Source organism: Aptenodytes forsteri, unplaced genomic scaffold (genome assembly GCF_000699145.1).
Source record: "Aptenodytes forsteri isolate BGI_AS27 unplaced genomic scaffold, ASM69914v1 Scaffold146, whole genome shotgun sequence".
Taxonomy (NCBI): Eukaryota; Metazoa; Chordata; class Aves; order Sphenisciformes; family Spheniscidae; genus Aptenodytes; species Aptenodytes forsteri.
The window spans coordinates 5,639,691-5,653,753 of NW_008795128.1; the positions used below are offsets into that span (position 1 = coordinate 5,639,691).

General features: G+C 39.2%; 1 protein-coding gene across 1 annotated transcript in view; it reads left to right on the top strand.

Moving 5' to 3' along the window:
- The window catches only part of RTF1 (RTF1 homolog, Paf1/RNA polymerase II complex component), a 30,548-nt gene extending 17,266 nt beyond the window's left edge, over positions 1-13,282 (top strand). Inside the window, exons 6-17 of the mRNA XM_009277546.2 lie at positions 504-639; positions 1,236-1,413; positions 2,334-2,416; positions 3,639-3,726; positions 3,816-3,923; positions 4,513-4,590; positions 5,789-5,910; positions 6,293-6,350; positions 6,925-7,002; positions 8,144-8,239; positions 8,527-8,638; positions 10,467-13,282. Coding sequence (XP_009275821.1) covers positions 504-639; positions 1,236-1,413; positions 2,334-2,416; positions 3,639-3,726; positions 3,816-3,923; positions 4,513-4,590; positions 5,789-5,910; positions 6,293-6,350; positions 6,925-7,002; positions 8,144-8,239; positions 8,527-8,638; positions 10,467-10,573 — 1,244 coding nt within the window. The 3' untranslated portion in view covers positions 10,574-13,282. The remainder of the gene's footprint in view (positions 1-503; positions 640-1,235; positions 1,414-2,333; positions 2,417-3,638; positions 3,727-3,815; positions 3,924-4,512; positions 4,591-5,788; positions 5,911-6,292; positions 6,351-6,924; positions 7,003-8,143; positions 8,240-8,526; positions 8,639-10,466) is intronic.
- The last annotated feature ends 781 nt before the right edge of the window (positions 13,283-14,063 follow it).

The following is a 14,063-nucleotide window of genomic DNA, read 5'->3' on the forward strand; positions in this document are numbered from 1 at the left end:
AGCAGCAGATCTTTCTTGGAGCTGGCTGGCATTGGCTTTATCGGACATAGGGGAAGCTTCTAGCAGCTTCTCATAGAAGCCACCCCTGTAGTCCCCCCACTACCAAAACCTCGCCACGCAAACCCAATACAGCTCCTCTCCAAACATGAGATTTTTTTTTCCCCTTGCAAAATAACAATGAGTTATTTCATCATAATAGTTTTATCTTGTATATCCAATTGTTATGCCCATCTTGTATTGCTACATGCAGTCAAGTTGGGAGACTGAAGATAAGTACAACTGAGATTTAAGATGCTTTTAAATACTTTGATTTCTCTCTTTGAATATGTACAATGGAATGCTTAGCTTACTAGTGGATTTGAACATGTGGCACTTGTATCCAGTGTAAAATTAACAGCTATCTGCCTCTTTTTTAAAAAACAATAAGGTTTCAGCTCTAAAAGGAAGCTTGCATAAAAAATTTACAGCTTGCTTTTCCTTGTTCTCTCTACTCCTTCCCCCAGCTGAATTGCTTGCAAAAAAACAGCCATTAAAAACTAGTGAAGTATACTCTGATGATGAAGAGGAGGAGGAGGATGATAAGTCTAGTGAGAAAAGCGATCGCTCATCCAGATCCTCATCCTCTGATGAAGAGGAAGAGTAAGTAGTAAACGCTGGACTATATGTTCAAAAATAGAGATCCACTTTATGAAGACACATGCTGTTTTAGAGGATTGTTTGGGGGCAGTTCGGTGTCTCTGAAGTGGTTTTGCCTCTGGGCACACTTGCATTGCTCAGATTTGAGTCCTTGGCTTCTATATCATGGTGCATGGGACTGATTTACCTTGGATGGGTTTGCAACTTCAGTTCCCTGCTGTTATCTTTAACCCCATTTACACTGTTGTTTACAGATTTGTTTAGTTCTACAGTTTAGCAGCCGCAGAACCCTGGTGTATTAGCAGGGCAGAGATATGTGCTGGCTTATCTTAAAGCATTGGCCTATAAACTGCCTTGGTGTGTGAGTCTTTCTGCTTTGTGGTAGCAGGGGCAGTGGGTAGCAAGTCTGGGACTTTGCATTAAGCGTTTCTCATTAATGCTAAATTCACATATCTACAGTCAACTAGTGCATGATGAATCATTCCTTTTACTAGTAATTTAAATAGTTAGCACTCATGCTGCACCTTGCTCAGGGCCCCTTTTTTGGTGATTATGTCTCTACTTTTATTCTTTATTCCTTCTCACCTTTCCCAAATCAGGAAAGAAGAAATTCCTCCTAAGTCCCAGCCAGTGTCCTTGCCTGAAGAGCTGAACCGAGTACGGTTATCACGACACAAGCTGGAACGCTGGTGTCATATGCCCTTCTTTGCCAAGACAGTCACTGGCTGCTTTGTCCGTATTGGTATTGGAAATCACAACAGCAAACCTGTTTATCGGGTGAGTTTAGTTCCAAGGGATTTAGTTCTTTTTATAGTGTTGTAATATAATATTTGCAGCTTAGCAATTCTCAGGTACCTGTGATTGTTTGAGTGATTAACATAAAAGGATTGCTCATAACCAGAAAAGGTAATTGCTGCCAAAGAAGTGGAGGAGACTGGTTTAAAAATAAATAAATCTACGGGACCAGCTAGGTGAAGAGATATATTTAGTGAGAGAGAGAGAGCACTAACAAAGCCTGTTCTTCCAGCTTCGGTTCATGCTGTCTTGTCTCATCATTTGTATTGCAAACTAGAGTTCAGGACTCTGCTCTGACCAAGTAAGGATGAATAACATTCACTCCTTATTTCTGGGAATGTTCCCAAGTTATTGTGTGATCTCAGTTCTTTTTTTACCAAGTGTTTCTAGTACATCAGTGTGCCTTAGAAGAGACGGTGATTGAGAACACAGTTTGTTTTTCTGTTTCATTGCTATAACTGCACAATCATAAGATGCAATAATATTCTCTAAAATTGCATTAAAAATTTCCCCAGAGGGGCTGTGTTTAGTATGTGAACAGCACTGGTGTATTTCATTTGGGACATACGTTAACCCAAACCAGTGTTAATTGAAAAGGAAATAGAAGAAGTATGAAAGCGTACATCACTTGGTCAGGAAGGCCGAACTGAGAAGATAGAAAAACTACTGCAAGCGTTCAGATGGTATAATTTGTCAACTCAAAGGTGATGCATGAAGCAACTAATTCAGTACCTAATAATGTACACTGAAGAGTCTTGCTTTCCTTGATCTAGTTAGAATTGTTAGTTAGATTAAGGTTTTTAATCTCTAGTGAAAAGGCTTGAGTATGCCAGATATATTCTAGGAACGCAAAAAAACTTCTCTTGCATCCTTCCTCTTGTGTATTTTACTCTGTGATGTAGGTTGCTGAAATAACTGGCGTGGTAGAGACTGCAAAGGTTTACCAGCTTGGTGGTACCCGGACAAACAAAGGACTACAGTTGCGGTAAGGTACCAAAGTAATCCTCATCAGTTCATGAATCAGTGTCCTTTTCATAGCAAATAAGGTTCTCTGTGTGGTTTGGAGATGAGAGCTAAAAAGCAGACTGGGCCTTGCCATGCCGCTTACTGCTAGCATGTTGGGGTTGGGTTTGTTTGGTTATTTTTCCCCTTGGGCATAATGGAAATTACTAAAAAATCTCATGCAGGGACTTGTGATTGTGTTGACATCTGAGCAATTAATTTGTGTTAGTAACCCATGATTGTTTGTATATGCCTCTTAAGCTTTGCAATACTCTCATATATCTTTTCTCCACTGTTGTTATAATCAGATGTTAGAAATATGTATCATGTAAAGGCACACATGATTGGGTCTGGCATACGTGTTACAACATAAAATGGTACTTTGGAGGGAAGAAGCTGAATGTAGCATTGGTTTTCTCAGTTGTTCTTAAGGCCCTTATAAGGATCATGAGGTGAAGATCAGCAGTTACAGTACAAAACGTCCTGGTGAGATAGGACAAGAAGACATTAACCATTTGGGAGAAACAGGAAGGCATGTGGAGAATGCATGTGGGTGCAAGTGTGGAGTAAAAAAAAAAAAGTCTTATCTAAATCCATTGTGACATTCAATAACTTCTTAGGCTACCTCAGGAGAGAGCTCCATGCTTTGAGTGAAATTTACACCATGGCAACTAATTTTAGTATTGGTTAGCAGCAGTCTAGTAGTTTAGCTGATAGTGCCAAAGGTGGTGCTCCGCAGAAAATGTTTAGGGATTTCTGGCTTTGACTGGCCAAGGAATGAAAAATCAGATAGGGGTTGGCTCCAGCATTATATAATTGAGTACTGCTTAAAGGTTACTTCTACTGGTCCAAACGTGAAGGAACTTTGTGTTTCTGAAGATCATGCCATGGGTCACCAAATAGGGCATGTAAGGTTTAGGTGTGAGAGAGGTCTGTTTCTGTTTCCTCCTGAGGGTTCTACTGCCACAACTGAGCGACTGTTTCCTGCAGACTCACTGTCTAGTATTCCTTTGCATTACTACTAATAGCTGATGTAGGCTCCTGAACTGTGGCCGATCTGACTGGTTAGGAATAGATAGTGTGCGAGCCACAAGAGTAGCCTTAAGTGTCAGATTTTGTGCTTCTTGAATCAGTTTACACCTGTAGATCCAAGATCATGGCTCTGTACCATCAGAAAGGGATGTTGTTACACTTTCTTGTTGCAGGCATGGCAGTGATTCGCGTGTGTTTCGTTTGGAGTTTGTCTCGAATCAGGAATTTACTGAAAGTGAGTTTATGAAGTGGAAGGAAGCGGTAAGTTTGCCAGACTTCAGTTTCTTCTTAGCAGCCTTCTGCCAAGGATATGTTAAGTGGAAAGTAACCTTTTCGTCTCTTGTGTTTAGATGTTCTCTGCTGGGATGCAGCTACCCACACTAGATGAGATAAACAAGAAGGAAGTGTCCATCAAAGAAGCCCTCAACTACAAGTTTAATGACCAGGACATTGAGGAGGTAAACAGTGCGTTGTAGTGAGGCTGTGGCAGTGCTTAAAGGTGGCAGGAACTCGTGGAGTAGAGCGCTAGCTGTTACAAAGCAAGATCATCATGGTATTTGCTTCCTAAGAAGAAAATAAAAGGCTTAAAATGAAGCTGCGTAACTGGATAGAGTAGCTTGGTGATGCAGCTGTTGTTTGGTGCTTACTCCTGCTTTACTTCGTCCTTTGTGCCCTGTTACCTCCTCTTGAATTTGTGTTGCAGAGCTCTGAACTTCTAAGCTGAGTATGGCAACTTAGTTCTCAAGTTCTGAAAAGCTAACAGCATCATGATAGATGCATTTATCACAGTTTCTGCAGTTTAATACTTGCTTAATACTGACCGAATGTGATTAGGATCAGATTTTTGTAGGTCCTAAGTGAGGGGAATGGAGCTGTAACTCATTACCAAGTAACAAATTAAAAAATGCAGCAGAGAAAGAGCATGATTAAAATTCTGTACAGTAAGTACTTTTCTTAGGTGATATTGATCTGTTGCTTCTAGTGTCCGAGTATTGAAATAGACATTTCATATTTGCAAATTCTTGCTGTTTCCTCTGCATCTTACAGATTGTGAAAGAGAAGGAAAGGTTCAGAAAAGCACCTCCAAATTATGCTATGAAGAAAACTCAGCTGTTAAAGGAGAAGGTGAGAGATGAGATGATGCCTGCAAGCTTAATGCAGTCTTTGATTTTGAAGAACTGGAGCTCATCTGGATTTTGGCAGTAGTCAGCAGTAAGCTCGACTTTAACTATGCAGCTAAAAGGTGGATCTCAAGGTTCATTGCTGGGTTCAGAAAACTTAAAACCCAGTTAAAGCTATTGCATTCTTTTTCTAAGGGCAATTGCCAACAATTATAGCTGTCTCTTCTTGTTTAAAGGACACAAAGTCTTAAGCTGTTCTGCTTTAGAAACTCTTTTTCTTTTTTCTTTTTTCAGGGTACCCATAATAACATTTGAAAGTTGATTTCCTGTACTTTTTAAAATAGGAAAAATAAAAGTCGTGTTAAATTGTCTTTTACTCAGGGATGACTGAATTGTCACTTTATGGCCAGTAATTTATATTGAAAAGAACACGTTGTTGAAAGATTTACTTGCCACTGAACTGTTTTACATGTAGACCTCCTGGAATGAATAGACCTAACAGTGCTGAGAAGCCAAAGCCAAGAAGTCAAGTGAACAAGCAGTCTTAAGTATCTCTGAAGATAAAGATAGACATAACATGTTTTGTTTGTTCAGTCCTTTTTCAAGACATTCGTGCTTCATATACAGTAAAAACAAAGAGTTTGTATTAATCTTTAGTTCTACATTCTTTGGCTTAACTGTATTGTTTGGTCGTCATTTTACTATGCACGAATATGTAAATTGTTAGTTTTCCGTTGCAGAAGAGTGCAATTGCTTTTTGTTGTCACCAGGTGGCATAATAAGCTACTGTTGTTGGTGTGGTGGTGTGGTAGGGGACGCTCCAACTCCCTGAAATAAGTGGCAACTGACAGTTGCAGAAATAATAGTTCTTTTCCTGAGCTGGTAAAGAATGATATTAAATTTTAGTCAAACCTGTAATTTAAATCATGTAACTGACTTGCCCTCCTCATGCTGGGACTAGTGTTCCTATGTCTTCCTTAGGTTAAGTGGTTTCAAAAGTTTTCAGAGTTCTTCAGAGTAAGAAGTCCTGTTTTGCCTTGAGCTGTAAGGACAGTTTAGCTCTTTGTTGTATTCTTACCATGTGGGGTAGAACACTTGCAACTGGAATAGGGTTAGCTGGCTGATTCATGGGTCTATCCCTCATTTCTCTGAATAGCTCTGTGGTAGAGAGTAGTGCCTAATGAGTTACTGTTTGGTTGAAGGCTATGGCTGAGGACTTGGGGGACCAAGACAAGGCCAAACAGATTCAAGATCAGCTTAATGAACTTGAAGAGAGAGCAGAGGCCCTGGATCGTCAACGAACAAAAAACATTTCTGCAATCAGGTAAGAAGCAGATATTGGGAATTTTCTTTCTTAGATAGTATCAATCAAAATATACAGAGGAGAGAAACTAATGCAGTAGTGAATTAACTGCAAGATTTTTCTCTTCTTTCCTGTACAATATATTGATGAAACATGTATCATGATGACTCTATTAGTGTTTGCTTCTCTTCACTTCGTTGTATCATCATTCAGTTAAAACTGTCAAAAATGTAAACTCTCTTCCACATACCCCAGGTAGCAGTTATCTTGCAATAAGAGTAATTTGTGATCAGGATGAAGCTGCAAGAATGCTGTCAGGTGTTTTGTTGTGTAGGGATTGATAAATGACTGTCACTTTCTTTTCCTTTACCCCACCCACCTTTTCTTTTTTTCCTTTCTGCAGTTACATCAACCAGAGAAATAGAGAGTGGAATATCGTTGAGTCTGAGAAGGCTCTTGTGGTAAATAGTGCTGAATTAATACTTCTGTACCAGTAGAGATGAAATGATGCAAAGGGGGCATAATTGCATGGTGAAGTTATTCAATTTTTTTAATGATGTATAAAATCTTTTGTATAGGCAAATGACATGATTTTAAAGCAGCTTGCTTTATCCTTTTGATCAACTCAATTATCAGCAGATTACTGACTGTGATAGTGACTTAGTGCATTTTGTATGGGAAAGAAATCGGAAAGGAGACTTCAGAGAATAAAATAGTAGAGGAAATATTTGATTCTCTGCAGTGACGTTTCTATTAAGGAAAAGTTAAGCTTGTTAACAAATGGTTAAGCCTTAACTATCCTGAGAGTTGTGCACCTATTTTCTGTGTTATATCCAATAAGGACAGTTTTGCCCTGTGAAGCATAAGACTGTAGGTGTGTCAAAATCTTTCTAATCTGTAATGCTGTTGCTGGTTTTCCTGTGATCTTGATATTATATATAGCTGATGAGTGCTTGCATGGACGGGGTGCTGTAGGAGGATTTACAAGGGTGCAAGTAGCTAACTCTGCAAAACCATGTGCTTTTTCTTCTTCAGGCTGAAAGTCACAGCATGAAAAACCAACAAATGGACCCCTTTACTAGGCGGCAGTGCAAGCCCACAATAGTGTCTAATGTGAGTGTAATACTTAAGTTCAACTGAGGCAATTTTCAGAGAAACAGAAACCAATGTAATGCAGAAAGTAGGAAGGAAAATGTTTGTATTCATTCCCAACTGTGCCATATGCTATTAACGCTCCAGATGCCAGGGTGAGATATAGTTGGGTGAGATCCTGGTCTCGCTATCCCAAAAGAAGGAAAAAGCAATTTTTTTTTTTTTAATGCAAAGTGTGAAGGACATAAGTGATGTGGGTATGGAGAATCAACTGTGGTTTAGACTTCTGTAGTGAGTTCTTCTATGTAGAATTACTCAGATTTAGTTAGCTCTGGGAAGACAGTTTGCTTTAGAAGCAAAGTGAGTTTTGCTTCTAATTAGTTGAAACTTTCCTGAAAGATCTGTGAAAGGAGAGAGGAGACCAGACATTTTGGGCCTGTGATGGATAAAGTAGTTTAACACAAACTTCCCCCATGATACTGTGGCAAAACCTGCTACTGCAGTTCCTAGCTATATAAATGATGGATAGCAAGGTGATCGGCTCCTGCTTCTAAGCAATCTGGCTTCATTGAGGCCTGTTGTGGAATAGTATATGGTTCTGGTATCAGTGCTTAAAAAAAGCTGGTCAGGTTGGCTCTCATCAGTCTCCACAAACTGGCAAGGGAATAGAAAAGGAATTTTATTGCAGGGCTTGAATTAAATAATTATTTCTGAAATAATTCTTTATTAGAAAATAATCATAACTGAGTAGTTTTATTATGGTAGACAACTATTATGTAAAGAAAATAGTCTTCTAAAGTTTTCTTCTGTCTAGTAGAGTGTTTCAGCCAGAACTGTAAGCTGAAAGCAAATACATCTAACAATAGTGTTAAGACTAGTCACGGGAGCAAACCGTATCAACAGGAAATGTATTTCTCATTTTCTCAAAGAAAGACTTTCTGAAGGGTAACTTTTAGTTTGTTACTGTCAGATGCATTACACAGGTATCAGGATGTTTTCAATTGTCTCTGAGATCCTGAAGATTGGGCTAACTGATCTACAGCCTTTTGTGGTTTTAGATTCATGGATATGAGCGCTGGCAGTATAATTTTTGCCAATTATAAATACAGTGATTTTTTTTCTTTTCTTTCTTTCTTTTTTTTTTTCTTTTTCCCCTCTGCAGTCCAGAGATCCTGCTGTCCAAGCTGCCATCCTTGCCCAGCTAAATGCAAAATACGGGTCTGGTGTATTACCAGATGCTCCAAAGGACATGAGTAAGGCAAGTTTCCATTTCTGTCTTTGTTACATTCCTCCCACTGTCACTGTTTTGCTCTAGAAGCTTATGACTAATAGTAGATGTGCATGCTTCAGTTCTAGAAATAGGTATCCTGTAGAGCATTATCATAGAAAAGAAACAGCTTTTTCTTTCTTGGGGAAAGAAAATTAAGTTTCTCTAGCAGTATGAAAGCTAAAGTATGTTTGTGACAGAAGTGGGGAAAAAGCACTTTTATCTCTGTTTATCTGGAGAGATAAGGGTTGGAGACTTACCTGTAGTTTTTATTTCAGGGTCAAGGGAAGGATAAAGATGTGAACTCTAAATCAGCCAGTGACCTCTCAGAAGATCTTTTCAAAGTGCATGACTTTGATGTAAAGATTGATCTTCAGGTTCCCAGTTCAGGTAGGTGTTCCAGCTGAGTTTGGGGATGTGATTGTCCAGCTCATTATGGTAGAGCCCACTTCTTCCAGAATAGTTCTTTCAAAATCATTGGTGGGCTTTTGAAAATGGAAGCAAGGACTCCGTGTTTGTCGTCTTGGCAAGTATCTTGAACTAAGGAGGAGGGGATGTGTGCTAGTGACATCCATTGATAAAACCAGAACTGTATTGTGTTAGACTGAAAGTCTGTATATCCCCATATCCTTGCTCCAAACACCTAGGGAGAAAAGGAGGTAATGAGTGTTTTCTGATGTATTCTTCCAGTTTACAGTATCTATAACTTGCATAATCTTTGCAGAACGGTCAACAGTGTCGTATTTAATAATCCTTGATATCTACCTTGATACTTACTTCGTTAATTTGTGTAATCACTTTTGAGAACAGATAAGCTTTGGGTGTCTGTGATGTCCTGTTCCATAATCTGTGTATATGCTATGTGGATAAAGTATTTTTATTTGATTTTGACCCTGCTGCTTTACCAAGTTGCTGTTCCCTAACATTGGTATTGCAGATGGTATTGAAGCCAAATTTTAGGGAAACCAAAACACTGGGCAGGGAGTAAAGGTATGCTTATAGATACAAACTTGCTGACCCTTTCTCTTTGTGATCTTGACTTTGAGAGCCTGAGATGTGTGGCAAGAACAGTTCAGTGGCATAGAATTATAAATCATTTAGGTTGGAAAAGACCCTTAAGATCATTGAGTCCAGCCATTAACCTAACACTACCAAGTTCACCACTAAACCATGTCCCTAAGCACTATGTCTACACATCTTTTAAATGCCTTCAGGGATGGTGACTCAACCACTTCCCTGGACAGCCTGTTCCAATGCTTGACAACCCTTTCGGTGAAGAAATTTTTCCTAATATCCAATCTAAACCTCCCCTGGCGCAATTTGAGGCCATTTCCTCTCATCCTATCAAGCTGTTTTCCAGTGGAGGGAAAGCATGGGAGTATACCAGTGCAATTTGACTCATAAGGCTTATTTTTTTTCTTGCATTACTGGAAGGATTAGAGCTGAAGTTTCTTCGAGGACAACAATTTAGGAAGTACTGTAAGAACGCACAAAGACTTAAAACCTTGTCAAGAAGGGAAAGTAGGAGAGGTGGTCTTTCCAAACTAGGTCAAGATAGGAACTCCAGATGTAAGACTACAGAATGAGGTAGGATGCCAAGAATAGGAGACTTCCTGAAGCAGATAGTGAGAGTTATGAACTTCAGAGAGTTAGCAAGCAGATGAGGGTTAGGCACTAAAAGACACTGAAAAGAGAAGGATGAGAGAGACACAATAGAGGTAGACGTTTAAGTGTGGCTGGTTTGGGTGTTTTCCTTCAGACATCTTGCTTTGTGCAGTGTCCTTTCTTAACAGAAGAACCTGGGGATTGGTTAAAATGTGTATTGTAGACATGGATAGGAAGTTTGACTTCTGGCAACTTATCATCTGTCTCTTTGTGCTTGCTATTCTCATGGGATAATGATTTATCAAAGCTCCCAGAACTGAGCCTGAAGGCTCTGTTTGTATTGTGATTTCAGTGTGCTACAGAGTAGTTTTCATAAGAAATGAAAGTATATTTATCAGCAGAAAGCTGGATTACAAACAGGGTCAAAATTGCACATGCTTTATCTATGAAGATAAGCCTGGTACTTATTATACAGATACTGCCTGTGTAACTAACTGAAGTTCTAACCTGATGTATACTCGAGATTTTGTGGTGAAGTTGTCAACAAAAGCAACAAGTAAAAATCTGTAGTTTTCATGTATTTTGGTCCTCACTCTCTTCTTATCTCCAACAGAATCTAAGGCACTGGCCATCACCTCCAAGGCTCCACCAGCAAAAGATGGTGCCCCTCGGCGATCATTGAACTTGGAGGACTACAAAAAGAGGCGGGGGCTTATTTGAGCATGCCCACTCTGCTGCTTCTGATCCTGCATGCTCCATGACGATGTCCTACCTTTTCTTCCTCCCTTTTCAGTTCTCCCTTCTGGGTTGGAGCAGCAATGGAGCTGGGAAGAGACTCTTTAAAACTGCCAGTCATCTGTAACATAAACCATTCAATTATTTACTGTATAGACCTCCCTTCTTGCCCTTTCTTCCTGCCCCCCTCACAAATGTGGATCTGTGCTATTTGGGGTTTTCCCATTTCTTTTAGTTTGAGTTTTGTTTTTATTTTGTTGATGCAGCTCATTGGTCCACTCTGTGTTCAGTATTAGCCTGAGGTCTGGATTTCCATAGGAATCTCTTGGTGGTCGCAGAATCAGCACTTGGTGATCTCCCCTTACATACCACCACAGGCACGGTGAATAAACATTGGCGCAAGACCTTTGTGGCTGGAAGGTCATCTGCACTTTCTTCCTCCTCTTCTTCCTCCTTCATCCTAGCTTTGGAGAAGGGAATCTTCAAAAACTGGCTTAGGTTCAAAGTGTAAATTTTTTTGGGAGGGTTGTGTGACTTTTTTTCAGGTGTTTTTTATCATTTTTAAGCTGCAGTACTATTTGTATCCGTCTGTCACAGTTCTTTACGGCTGTTTTGAATTTCTACCAGCTGTACTTGAGCATCTGAAATTGCAAGAAAGAAACTCATTAAATGTGATTCTTCTTACTAAAACGGCTTGGCTGATATAGCTGTTTAACTTCATGTTCCCTTTTTTACTTATACTTAACTGAGAGGGGCACACAGCTCTTGATGTGGGACTTGTCATCTGTAGCACATCCGGAGTCTTCAGCTGTAACTGTGTGGAGTAGCTTTTTCTGGGATGGCCCTGGGGTGCTCATTGGTCGGGCTTTAATTTCTTCTCCAAGCCTCCGATATGACATATTTGTTAAGTCATCGTGTCTTCACTGGGCTCCAGCTCACTTTGTTTCTTGCTTTGTGAACCACTTAAAAGGGGCTTCTATAAACAAACAAAAAATTAAAAAAAAAAAAAAAATCACTTTGTGTGGAAGGGGAAGGACACAGTAAGGACATAGTAGAAAGGTCAGTGGGTAATGTACAAGAGGTAGCTGATGCACATTCTTCATATATAAACTGGTAGAAGTGGAGTGCAACACTAGCACAAGAATTGTATGGCTTTATGGAATATTTGACTGGACACAAGGTGACAGCTAAATTATCACTCAGGTGTAAAATCAAAAAAAAAAAAATCAAAGTGTAAATATAAGTGACATTTAAAAAAGAACTTTTCAAAACAAGATACAACTGAATATATGGAGCTAAGAACTAAATTAAAAGAAAATTAGAAGTCTAAAAGGTTAGAGGCCCTCGTTCAGGTAAGCGTGCGAGCACGTGTTTATTCCTACTCAGGCCAGTACGTATATAATAACTTAAGCACTGAACTGGATAGGAATGTTTCTGGGGGACCCTGAAGAGGGAAAATGCTGATGCTCTTTTTGTGTCAGAGCATTACTGTTTTTCTGAAATCATACACTGGTTGTGTTTAAACCTGTGTTTGATACTTTCTTGTTGGATTCTTAATGAAACTTTAATCTAGTTCTTATTTAACTTTCTCTTCCTTTTTTAACAGTAGCTTTAAAGAAACATCATGTAATTGTGTGCAGATTGATACTATGAACTGTGTATAAAAAGAAAATCAACCTATGAAGCAGCTCTTATCTACCATGTAAACAAATAATTAGGAATCCTTCAATACTTATTTACCGAATAGTCCATAGTTCTAGGACACGTGGGTTATTCTGTAAATATGTAATCATAGACTGCTTTATTTGATGGCCTATTTTAGCAGCTTCTCTGGAGTTGTAGTAGGCTTTCACATATATGTACTTTTAACTTTTTAAGAGTGGATTTATGGAATCTACCATGATGACTTCATAGCAGACGTCATGATTCACTTTGTAGATATGCATTTGATATGATTTTGTTTTTTTTCAACAGCTTCAATGATGTTACAGATTTGTAATAAAAAAATCTAAACTTATTTTGCAACAGCCAGTTTTCAAAATAATCACTCTCCAATGCTTTGCAGAAATAATTGCAAAACCAAGTGATTCAGGAACTGATTTTTCCACAGAAATGCCTCAGACCTCTGAGGTGCAGTGAAAGTGGTCTCTAAAGGTAAAGTTAAATCAAATTCAGTATTTTTAATACGCTTGCCCTTGATGTATTGGTTTTAGGTAACTTCTACATTTGGTAACACATGAATAGTCTGTACTACAGCCAAAATGTCGACGAGACTCGTACAGTGTTGCAAGTAACTTTTAGTGGAGATAACCGAAACAGAGGAGATGCAGTGAGTTTAGAATGCAGGTCTGAATGATGGACTATGTCCTATTTATCTGCAACTATGAAACTGCCACTTACCCTCTCAAAGTCTCTGGATTCTGCTGAAATACTGTTTTTAAGAGAGGCAACAGTTGGTAAATTACCATGCAAACCTCTTATATTGAGAATAATACATCAAGAAAGTACTCTTGAATAGTTACAGAACTGTGTATGAAAGCTGTAATCTTTTTTCCTTTAAGTGCATGTAAAGGTGAGTGACTACACCTCCCACTCGTTAGAGAGGGAGAGATTTGTTTGCTTTGTTTCATTGGTGTCCTAGCATAGTTCATCACAATTGTACAGAATTCTATAAATAAACTTGGTTTGTTGGTTTAATTGATTGTTTATCCCTTAATCTGAGGTGCTAAGGGTTTCCTGTCTGGAATTTGTTTTTTCAGAAACTGACACTTCATTTACCAGTCTGGATGATTTTATTTAAAATACTAATACTGTAAAATAATTAATGAAAAGTAAGCCACCTCTTTTGCAAGAGCGGCTGTTGACTCCTAGATCATTCTCTAATGACTGGAGTTGCTCCTTATCACTAGAATCAAACGGAGCCTCTTGGAAGGTCAGTTCACTTGCACCTCTGCTGCATCTCACTAAAAACACAGACTTTGCTTGTCTTGTCGAAATCCAGACTACTTTTGTAATCAAAGATGCTAAAGCATATAGCTGAACTTAGAGAAGCTACTGAATGAGATGAAGCAAGACTGTTCTCAGGGGGTGCTTGGTGGGAAGATGAGACAACAGGCATAAGTTGAAACAGGACAAGTTCTGCCAAGATGTAAGGAAAAACCTTTTCACCTTTAGGACAGTCAGAGAGTGGACTAGGTTGCCCAGAGAGATTGTTCTGTCTCTATTTTGGAGGTTTTCAAGAGAAGGCTGGATTAAGCCATGAGTAACATGATCCAACCCTGTAGCTTACTTAGCTTTGAGCAGGAGGGTGGACTGGAGACCTCCATGAGCTCCCCTCTGACTTGAATTATCCTATGATTCTATAATTTCATATTGCTTTTTCCAGTTTTGTCTATCTTCCCTGCGTGTACTGCCCCCTCCCCATCCCCCTTCCTACATGCAGCACACAGAATTTGTCTCACAGACAGGGTGGCTT